Source organism: Lactuca saligna, chromosome 2 (genome assembly GCF_052625555.1).
Source record: "Lactuca saligna cultivar CGN05327 chromosome 2, ASM5262555v1, whole genome shotgun sequence".
Classification (NCBI taxonomy): Eukaryota; Viridiplantae; Streptophyta; class Magnoliopsida; order Asterales; family Asteraceae; genus Lactuca; species Lactuca saligna.
The window spans coordinates 160237486-160248359 of NC_136418.1; the positions used below are offsets into that span (position 1 = coordinate 160237486).

Genomic DNA, 10874 nt, shown 5'->3' on the forward strand with positions numbered 1-10874 from the left:
ATTCATGTGTTGATTACTACAACACAAATTTATGTATACCTTTAAATTAAAGTCGATCACTGTGCGCCGACGCTTCTTCACTTTTCTGGTCATTAAGTATTGGGAGTTTGGACAAATTAATTCTGTTGTAGTCGCGTACCAGTTGCTCTTTCTCCATGATTCACATAAATAAAGTATTCCCAAATAATCTTCCTTTTTTTTTTTTTTTAAATAATATTCTTTTCGCTTGGAGATAACATCACAGGTAGGGTCCTTTTCTTGGTTGCAGTTATTCTTTATTGATTCACAATAAATGCCCCCTCCCTCAAAAAGGCTTTATGAGAGCTTGTGTTAAATGTAAGCTGTGATGAATTATGGTTACAAGTTTGAAGGATATTATTGTAATTTGTCCCAACTTGTTTTTAAAGGTGGAGGGTATGTGATCTCTCCTGTGAATCAGTATAAACAATCAGTTGTAAGACACATGCTTTCCATTGATTGGAAATTCTGGAGATCTTATCTACAAAAATCATCAGGTCAATGCATTACAATTCACATGCTTGCGAGACTTGCAGGTTGCTTCTTCACACAACTTTATTTATTTATTTATATTTATTTTTTTAAATTGACTTTCGTTTTTTTTACTGAATCACTCTATGTACATGTAGCATTGAGAGAGCTTCTTAAAACAAACTTATCCGATTACTTATTCACCGAGTTCACTTCACAAGAATTGAAGAAAGAAAGTTTGATGCAGCATCATAATGAAGCTTCAAATGACTCGGACATTGTAAAAATGGATGATCATTATTCAGATGAATTTTTTGATTTTGATGATGAATCGGAATGCGACTACATAATCACTCTTCCAGAAGATCAAACTGGTAATTTGGCCCACAGTTGGTCATCACCAGAACCTTCTTTATTTCCAATCCGTGGAGAATCTTTTCTAGAAGACCGTAAAAAGGTTATAAAAAAGTTTTTTTTTACCATTTTTAAAACAGTAAAAATCATCGTCCATTTTTTTTTAACCAGATTACAGCAGAAAGTACATTGCTAAAAACAGTTGCTGTTGACTGGCTTAAATCAGACAAGCGTGAAAATCATCTTGCTATTCGCCCTGGGAACATTGTTCAGAAATATGCAGCTGCTGGTCGCCCAGAATTCTTCATTGTTATTAACTTTCAGGTAATTAATTAATTATATATATATATATATATATATATATATATATTATATAATTACTAGATTGTTGTGATTAATTAATTAATTAATTAATTAATTAGGTCCCAGGTTCATTACATTATAATCTTGCTTCCTACTTTATGGCAAGTAGCCCTATCAAGGATACACCCTTGCTTGAGAATTTTATAAAAGGAGATGATGCATTTAGGAATTCAAGATTTAAGATCATCCCTAATGTATCTAAGGTCAGTAAATTGAGTATACTTCAATTCGTTTTACTTTTTTACTTTCCATAAAATTAATTTACATGCAGGGACCATGGATTCTGAGGCATGCCATTCGTAGACCCACTCTGGTTGGTCAGATACTTAAAATCAACTACATCCATGGCAACAACTACTTGGAGGTAAATTCAAAATTACCATAACTTTTTTAACTACATTAATTCATTTTTAAATTATGTTTTTATTTATTTAACATGATTAATTTTCAAAGTTGTTATATACTTTAATATGTATAGATGGATGTGGATGTTGGTTCATCAGCATTGGCAAGGGGATTAGCTAGCAAGACTTTCAGTTGCTTTAGTAATTTGATAATTGAAATAGCGTTTGTTATACAGGTAGGTAAATGCAATTAGTTAATTAATAAAAGCATCAAAAAATAAAAATTCTAGTAATATTAATTTATGGTTCCTACAGGCGAACACACGAGATGAGCTTCCGGAACATGTAGTGGGAGCATTTCGTCTAAGTCATCTTGATATGTGTAAAGCTTGTTGGGCCAACCATACTAGCTACTAGCTAGTTCTTAATAATTCACACACCTACACACTACACACACATGATAACAATTGTGTATATAATAAATTGCAAATTCGATGATCTCGTGTAAAAAACTACACTTGACACTTGCTGTGTTTTGTACTTGTAAGATTACAAAAAGATAATCGAAATGAAATTTGGAGAGAAAACGTGCAAGTGTACATTACATAATTTAATTTGTTTATATATATAGCTATAGCTATTATAATATAGACTATATATAGTTGGTTGGTTAGAGATCATTTTCGTATGCCCAAATAAGATGTAATTCAATCATATGATATCATCTCGGTTTCCAATTTGACAAAAAGGCGTCCTACTTAAATTGCACACTTTCTTTCTTTGTAGTTTTGTAGTTTTCGGTGGGGTATGTCAAATTAATTACTAGAGGTGGTGGTGGTTTTATTTGAGATTGTTATACGTATGGTTTATATGAATTAGTTGATTTCAAACAAGTTGTTCATCGTGACTAGGTGGGCATGTTTGGTTTGGCTTAATTTCTGTTTCTGCCAAACACATAAATCATACCAAATTTTTGGTTTCTAGCCCAAAAAAAAAAAAAAAATTTGGTTATTTTAGATTAGTTTTCAATATTTTTTTTCACCGGTTGCATAAAGCAATAAAATCAATACTCGAATACATGAATATTGTAACACCTAGATTTTTAACTTGTGGTTTAAAAATATGCCAAAAGTATATATGTTGATTTGTAGTGTAAATTTGCGTAAAAAGTAATAAAATGGGTTGTTGGTGATGTTGATTATGAGGGTTAGTAAAGGTTGGGATTTAATTTTACGACGATAGAATTTAAGTGGTCATATTTAAAGAATAAAGGGACTGAATGGATTTTCAGAAATCTTGATAAATTTCTAAATGAGAGAGAGAGAGAGAGAGAGAGAGAGAGAGAGAGAGAGAGAGAGAGAGAGAGAGAGAGAGAGACTATTTTATTTTACAGGAATATTTTTTATAAAAGAAATAAATTGGAGTTGTGTTAATTATAGAAGTTTTAAAGTTTAGAGGTGAGATTTATTTTTAAAGACAACAAACAAGTATTTAAAGACCAAAGTGCTATTGGCTTTGTGAAGAGTTAGTTTTCTTGTGGACAAAAGGTGTGTATAAATCGTTCTAAAAAGTATGTATTTAAATCTTAAAAGTTTTAGAATTTTTGGTAAAAATAATTAATATAAAATAAATCAATACGAAAAAAACATATTAAAATAGTTATATTAATAATACAATATAGATAATTGGGAAAAAGAAACTATGTTAAAAATTAATTTTTAAAATATGAAAGTTAGGGTTAAAGTCGGTCAAGTGCCTAAATTAGCGTCATGGACTAAAATGATAAGAATTTGTAACCGGTTATTTTTTTTTTTTCAAAAACACTAAAAATGTTAAATTACTCGATGTCCCTTTTTCTTTTTATAAATCCACAGGTTTTAAATTGTTAATATCTAAGACGGCACGTATTAATCTAAACTATAAATGGTTTCCTCAAAAACTTTGTAAAAGATCTTATACATAAGTTAAGATGATGCTCTTAGACATAAGTTAAGCGAATCAGCCTCTGATTTTGTTTCCGCCCTTACGCAACGCTGCGGCTGTCGATTTGAGGAGAGTGAGAATCTGCAATGTTTATGTTGTGCGTTTGTCTTTCAGACTATCGAGATTAATCTGAATGCTATTCGGGACCCGTAGTGATCTTGAGATTTCCCCGGTGGAGTCCCGAGATTCAAGGGAGTTTGTGAACACAGGTAACCAGCAATATGTTTTGTATATATTTTGATTGAAACGGAAAACCACACTTCACAGAAACCCTCGCTTTCTGTATCTACTCGTCCTCTTTAGTTGACCTATTAAACAATATTTTGTTGAGAGTCAAGAAACTGCAAAACTTTATATGGGTATTTGAAGTTTGAGGTTATTATTATTATTAATTATAATATTTAATCTGTTCCAATTGTTCGATTATTCCTCTTGTTGATTGGATCGAAGTTGGGTTTTGTGAATCTAGTGAATGGATCATGCTCTGAGATTAGCTCTATTGCTGGTGCTTCTTGCCAAAGGTATATACTATATATACCTGTTATTAAAAATATTTTATATTCAGTGTGAATTGTATTGAAGTATGTGTAGATAATGCATTTAATTATAATTGTTCCATTGCTACTCAGTTTATCCATCTTCTAGTGCATATGAGTTTGAGCATTGCGAGAATACTGTCAAGCAATGGGCATCTTCATCTCTTCACTCCACCAGTATCAAAGATGGGCACATTCTCAAGGATTTGTTGTTCTTCCTTCATGTCCCAAGAACAGGAGGACGAACTTACTTTTATTGGTAAATATTTCAACTTTCTGCAGGAAATACTTATATATATATATATATATATATATATATATATATATATATATATATATATATATATATATACACATTAAAGTACACAAACATTACAACTTTACAGATGACTTTATGGTTTTACCTCTCCTTTACATTTCACAGTTTTCTGAAGAAACTGTACTCTAACTCTCTAGAATGCCCAAGATCTTATGATAAACTTCGGTTTGATCCTCGGTATGTTTTATAATCATTGTAAACTTCTTGATTTTTTCCTTTTGTAATCTTTATGCTTGTTATTAAGTTATGTAGTTTCATGTTTTTTGTGCAGCAAACAGAATTGCAAGTTGTTTGCAACTCATGATGACTATAGCATCATGTCCAAACTCCCCAGAGAGAAAAGTTCAGTAGTAACCATACTTAGAAACCCCATTGATCGTGTTTTTAGTGCTTATGAGTTCTCTATAGAGGTAGCAGCTAGGTTTTTGGTGCATCCTAACTTGACTTCAGCCACAAAAATGTCTGGAAATTCGGGTTCAAAGAAAAGTGTTATAAGCACACTCGATATTTGGCCATGGAAGTATTTAGTTCCATGGATGCGGGAGGAACTATTTTCTCGGGTATGTTATCTTTGATACAAATTTCCTTATTTTGTTGATTGGGGTATAAATGTCAAAATCTATTTATTTGATCAAAATGAACAGCGAGATGCTAGAAGGAGAAAGGCTTCACCTAATTCTTATGGGGATGACTCATATAATATGGAGGAAATTGTTACACCATTACATGAATTCATCAATCATCCTGTAGCTCTGGATCTTGTTCATAATGGTGCCACGTTCCAGGTATAAGTAAACCCTTTATATACAAATCGATATAGCTTAAGTGTTATTGGTTCTTTTTAGGCGAACATTTTCTAATATAAATGTCTTTTTTTTTTTTTTTTTTTTTTGTTATAGCTAATTGTTATTGGTGATAGATTGCAGGTTTGACAAACAATTCTAATACATGGAAGGTGCATGATGTACGCCACTGTGTAATGAATTATCAAACTCTTGGAAACTATGTGCTTGAAGTTGCAAAGGTATGATAAATAAAAGGTCTTGAAACAGATTTATAAAAAAATTTCAAGTTTAATTTATTCATGTTAAGGGTGTGTATTTGAGCAGAGAAGGTTGGATGATATGCTATATGTTGGACTTACTGAGGAACATAAAGAATCTGCTACAATGTTTGCAAACTTAGTTGGTGCACAAGTCATTTCACAGTTACTGGGGACTGAAACTGTAAATTATAATAAATTAGGTATCATATCTAATTACATACTTGTTTATTTCTAAACCATGAAAAGATCAAAACCATATTACTGCTTGTGATGCAGAACAGGGTTCTTTGGTTTCTAAAACTGGATTTCATACTTCTCATAATCAGGTAATAGTGGATGAACATCAGATCAATCTTATATAAACTTGTGCTAATAATGTCTTAATTTGCATGGTTTACAGGGTAACAATACATCAATCATTGAAGAACAAAATGAAAATGTATCTACTTAATTCTTTTCAGATTATTTCGACACTCTGATTTATTTATTATATATGTTGACTAAGGGAAGTTTTTTGTACTGATTAGATTAGTGTGGGAAAACTTATGGAAACTTATGAAACTTGTGTTTCTAAATTAAGATCGACTCAGTCAAAAAGGCGTATGAGTTCTTTGAGAAGGATCTTTCCTGCAAACTTTACAAAGGAGGTATATTTCTACAATTGTTTTGAATAAATAATCAAATGATTTTTTCTTTCTTTTGTGAATTGATCTTGTGAATCTTGACATTTTCAGGCTCGAAGACATGTTCCTGAAGAAGTTGTTAAGCAAATCACCTTGTTGAACAGTTTAGATGTTGAACTGTATAAACATGCAGAGATTATTTTTGAAAAACAGCATCAAAAGTTGTTTGATTCTTCCATGCCTGTAAGTTCCATCTGTTCTTAGGAACTTTCAATTCCATTGCATAATGGAATCTCTCATTCCTTAACAATCTTGACTGGATTCAATCATTTATGTTAACTTGTTAAAATGGATACTCACTCACAGGAGAGGTGGCAGATTATGAATGGTGAAAGCTACATTGGTTCTGAATGGGAAGTCGTTTGCTTATCTTTGTTCATATTCTTAGTGTTGTTTATTTTCTTTTATGTAAATGCAAAAAGAAGAATATCAAAATTAAAGATATAGATATAAATTATAATGATAGGGGGGAGTAAAATTTGTTAGAATATAGATGCATAGAGATATCAAACACTAACACCCCATTCTGTACACTTGTATATTTGGCCTTGTATTTCCATGTTAATGCTCTTTCATGCTAAAGTCAGTAAGGTTGTTTCTTTTTTGTCTTAATGGACTTAATAGGATAAGCATTTAATCTTGACACCTAATTATATTTATGTTGCTGTTTCGTTTATAAATTTAATCTTGACTTAATGGGTTAATGGGTTAAACCATAAGCCCATAAAACCAGGCTTAATGTGTTGAGATACCAATCTTTTACCTATACGTGCTTTTTTTCTATCTTACAAAATTTTTACATTAAATATTGTGAATATTGTTGGTTAGAATGCAAGTAAGTTGGTTATTTATTTTGTTTGGATCCAAGATGGATTGGAAGTTGGGAATTGGGATGAGAGATTGATGTTGGAAATTACCAAAATAACATGTTATTGTTTGTCAAAAGATATTTTATTTACATATGGGTTTTTAGTACACAAGGTTGACGTAACTATTACTGCTATAAATATTTTGTAAAGTTGATGATTGTAATAATATCCTAAAATTATCCTTCACAAAAAAATCCTCGCTCTATAATATGAGAGCAGGGTCTTTTAAGCTGTAAATTTTGTTTTAAATAAGTTTTATCCATCTAAATATTCTTATTACAGAATAAATTTTTTGATAATATACTTCTGATTTCAATATAAATAAAATACCATTCATGTTTTCAAAATCTTTTTACTTAAGCATGCAACGAAGTATCCAAACATTTGCATAAACATAAACTAGTTAAGTTTATGATAAATAGATATTTTGATTTTAGTATCTGATTATATAACGTTAAAATAAATATATATGAAAAACGACTAAAGAGTTTTTACTGAGTTTATTGATTATTGAGTTAGTTATAAACTTTTTGAAAACACCCCTATATCAAAAATAGCATAGTCTAAGTCAATCACAACATGCACTTTCATTTCCCTAAGCATATGCACCCCATGTTCTTCTCCTCCCCTACAACATGTGAAACATATGATCGCATGGTCAATAAGGAGTTTGTACATTCATGATAAGTCCAATCAAGATTTCTTCTATCTTCATTAGCCAAAAAATTCAAATCTGGATTTTCATAAAAAAATTATTATGTAATTCTCTTTCTTTCAAACACATAATCTACCCATTTCTTGTTTATACTTGATTGATCAGTCCCCTCCCCCCTTCCTCAAACTAGAGGCAGTTTGAGAGTTATTGCCATTAAAGGTTCGTTTGTGAGAATGATGCTTCAATTTTCAATGTGGGTGATGAGATTTTCTTTGTAACAACTTGTATGGTGGAATATCTGAGATCTTTTTATTGACAATCAAAGAAAGTTTATTCAAAGTGAAGTCCGTTGTAAACCGACGATTCCCTATCAAAAAATTCTCAACTACAACGGGATTGGATGGTGGTGGTACCCATGATAAGTAGGGAGGGTGATTGATGGGTATGGGTTTGGAACCATGGGATCCATCTCATAATAATAAATAAACAATAAAATTAATAAGTGGGACGCAAAATTAAATAGTATAATAGCGGAGAACCAAGTTCAAAATAAAATAAAATTTAAGTAAATTTACTCAAAATTTTATGAAGTGGAATAATCGAAGATGCATTAATAATTGGAGGGGTAATGTGGGGTGTCGGTGAATTACAAGCAACGCGGGACCCGATCCATGAAGTGGGGGCGATGCATGTGATGGTGGACCCCTTTTTGTTGTAATGTAATTAATCCCTTCACATTTACTCCCTATTTTTTCCTTTTATCACCTACATCTCCCCACCACCATATGGTCCCATGCACCATCACCCCTATTAACTCCTTCCATTTCTCATTTTCCCCTTTCCTCTTTGCCCTAATCTTACCACTCTTCTCTTCCCATTTCTCCTACAAATTAATCTATCTTTCCAATTGTTTATGTTTTTTCGACCTAAAACTCTCTGAGCTTTTGCGATGGTAAGAGGATTAGCCATGGAGTCACAGGTCAGTTTTCTTCTTCTGTCGCCATTGTTATATGAATATGAGATCTCAATCGATTAGATTCAGCTTTCTCTTGTCTTGATTTCCGTGAAAAGCGTGCTCAGTCGCTTGTTTAGGTTACTGCGAAATGTAGGAAGAAAGTAGGTGTTGTTTTGGTTCTGTTTTTAGGGTTTTGCTTTTTAGTTGTTTCTCCGTCGCAGACGGAGGCCATAGCTTTCGTGCTTTTTTGGGTAAGTTTGATGAACCGTATCCAGTTTCCCTTATGCTGCCGTTACGATGTCGTTTTTGCTTTTTCGAGTAGAAAGTTGAAAATATATTGTTATAGAAACTTACTCATTTTTCATTGTCTATTTGCTCTTCATGTTTAATTCGTAATTAACCAATTACATTTTCACCGATCAATTATTGTAAAAAAAAATGTGATTTTTTTTTCCTTTCTGATTTTACCATCAGATTTGTTTCAATTTTTATTTATATTCAGGATTCTGTAAAGCATATATAGAAAAAATCTCGGGTTATTTATTTATTTTTAAATCTTTTTGTAATTTAAAAAGTAGCAATAAATAATTCGACTTTTATTCTTAATTTATAAATCCATCTGTCACAAGAAAGTCACATGTGACTGTTTGATTCAGAAATATTATTGTGGTTCATGTTTAAAAATATCATAACGGCAGTTGAAGTTTGAACAATAAAGAGCATTAAATAACAATAATCTGGATCCATAAAATAAAAAGAATGTTTTTTTTTTTGTTTTTGTTTTTTTTAATTTTAATTTAGATCATGGAGGTTTCTCTCTCCCATTACACTTACACATTGTGTTCGCACGAACTTTCAGAAAAAGTCCAAGATTCATCAATCTCCAAATCTTCGATTACGTATTACCACTTCCAAAATTTCTTCTTTCTGATAATAATAACGAAAAATGTTCACGTTTATGTTCCAGGATAAGAGAATGTGCAAGACTGAATCTGCGTTTTCTGGTGTGAGCGTTGATTATAATCAAAATCAAAATCAAAATCAAAATCATCGAGTGTACGATGAGGATTGTTTTGGTGACATACTGAACATGTTTGATTTCCCGATGGAGGGTTTGGAAGGCGATGGATTTGCAGAGGATTGGGCCTCTAAACTTGGCCCTATACCTTCTGAAGTTTTCAAAGAACTCGGCGTCAGCAATACATTCGTCCCTTCCACAGATTTGCCCTTTGAGTATCCCGTGCTTGTAAGTTTAATTTTCCCCCCTTAAATTTCAATACATTTCATAATCAGTCCTTCTAAAATCATAAAATGATAAAATTCCTTGTTTTGCAGAATAATAGAGCTTTGTATTCTCAACCAAAAGAAGCCTTTGAAGCACCAAGCCCTAATTCAGTCCTGGAAAATCGATCCTCCAGCTCAAACAGTAAACCCATCTCCTTGGGAATCGAGCATTCCATTCCGGTTAGATCTCGAAGCAAACGATTCCGACCCACCACCAATCCATGGTTGCTGTCACCTCTGATATCCAAAGAAAGGAAGAGAAAAACAGCATCCGAGATTCCGGTTTTCATAAAAAGATCAAATGTCACGGGAAACGGAATCAAGAAATGTGCTCATTGTGAGATAACAAAAACCCCACAATGGAGGGAGGGACCGATGGGCCCCAAAACACTTTGCAATGCGTGTGGGGTCCGGTATCGGTCCGGCCGCCTCTTCCCGGAGTACCGCCCGGCCGCCAGTCCGACATTTGTTCCAGCACTGCATTCCAATTCTCACAGGAAGGTGATAGAGATGAGGAGTAAGACTGTTGAATAAGAGTGTAACAGAAGCATATCAAGGTAAGAGGCTTTTCTTGTTTTGTTTTTGTTTTTGTTTTTTTTTTGAAGTTTTTGAGTCGTAATGGTATGATGTTGATGTACAAAGATGAAAGGAAACAAGGACTCACCCACACCCGTTTTGGGGGGTAAATCGGTAATTAGTAGTAGGGTTTAAATCTAGCATGTGTTTGGAGGTAAATTAGGTTACAGTTTTGAGTTGTTTAGGAGTAGTTTAAGTAAGTTGATGTGAGATGTAAAGTATTTGTGTTAGATTATCGAACTGTTGACATTTGTGTTTTTTTTGTTGTGCTAGCTAGACCATTTTTTTTTTTTTTTTAAATCACAACACTGTTTCTGTTGAAATGTGCTTGATTATGTGTTTTGTGTTAACTTATTTGGGTTTTTTTATTGAAATTTATTTGTGAATATTGCAAATGATCATCACGTTTAACTCAAAAG

General features: G+C 32.4%; 3 protein-coding genes across 4 annotated transcripts; all 3 read left to right on the plus strand.

Annotated features, from left to right (window-relative positions):
- The first annotated feature begins 326 nt into the window (after positions 1-326).
- Positions 327-2137, plus strand: LOC145032412 (protein ENHANCED DISEASE RESISTANCE 2-like). The gene is made up of 7 exons (XM_078981216.1): positions 327-554; positions 648-946; positions 1015-1167; positions 1266-1409; positions 1478-1570; positions 1685-1786; positions 1866-2137. The coding sequence occupies exons 1-7, from the start codon at positions 347-349 to the stop codon at positions 1965-1967; spliced, it is 1101 nt and encodes a 366-aa protein (XP_078837342.1). The 5' UTR covers positions 327-346; the 3' UTR covers positions 1968-2137.
- A 1308-nt stretch (positions 2138-3445) lies between these two features.
- On the plus strand, positions 3446-6715 carry LOC145032413 (protein-tyrosine sulfotransferase-like). 2 transcript variants are annotated; one of them, XM_078981218.1, is made up of 13 exons: positions 3446-3742; positions 3984-4054; positions 4163-4328; positions 4494-4565; positions 4660-4948; positions 5033-5173; positions 5308-5412; positions 5498-5633; positions 5710-5759; positions 5834-5872; positions 5961-6080; positions 6168-6299; positions 6423-6715. In XM_078981218.1, exons 2-13 carry the CDS (start codon positions 4006-4008, stop codon positions 6561-6563), a joined length of 1440 nt encoding a protein of 479 aa, XP_078837344.1. In that variant the 5' UTR covers positions 3446-3742; positions 3984-4005; the 3' UTR covers positions 6564-6715. The 2 variants fall into 2 exon arrangements, with proteins under 2 accessions (XP_078837344.1, XP_078837343.1); XM_078981217.1 differs by having other exon boundaries at positions 4003-4054.
- A 1740-nt stretch (positions 6716-8455) lies between these two features.
- On the plus strand, positions 8456-10593 carry LOC145032414 (GATA transcription factor 11-like). Its single transcript, XM_078981219.1, has 3 exons — positions 8456-8619; positions 9563-9841; positions 9931-10593. The coding sequence occupies exons 1-3, from the start codon at positions 8590-8592 to the stop codon at positions 10411-10413; spliced, it is 792 nt and encodes a 263-aa protein (XP_078837345.1). The 5' UTR covers positions 8456-8589; the 3' UTR covers positions 10414-10593.
- Positions 10594-10874: the final 281 nt, after the last annotated feature.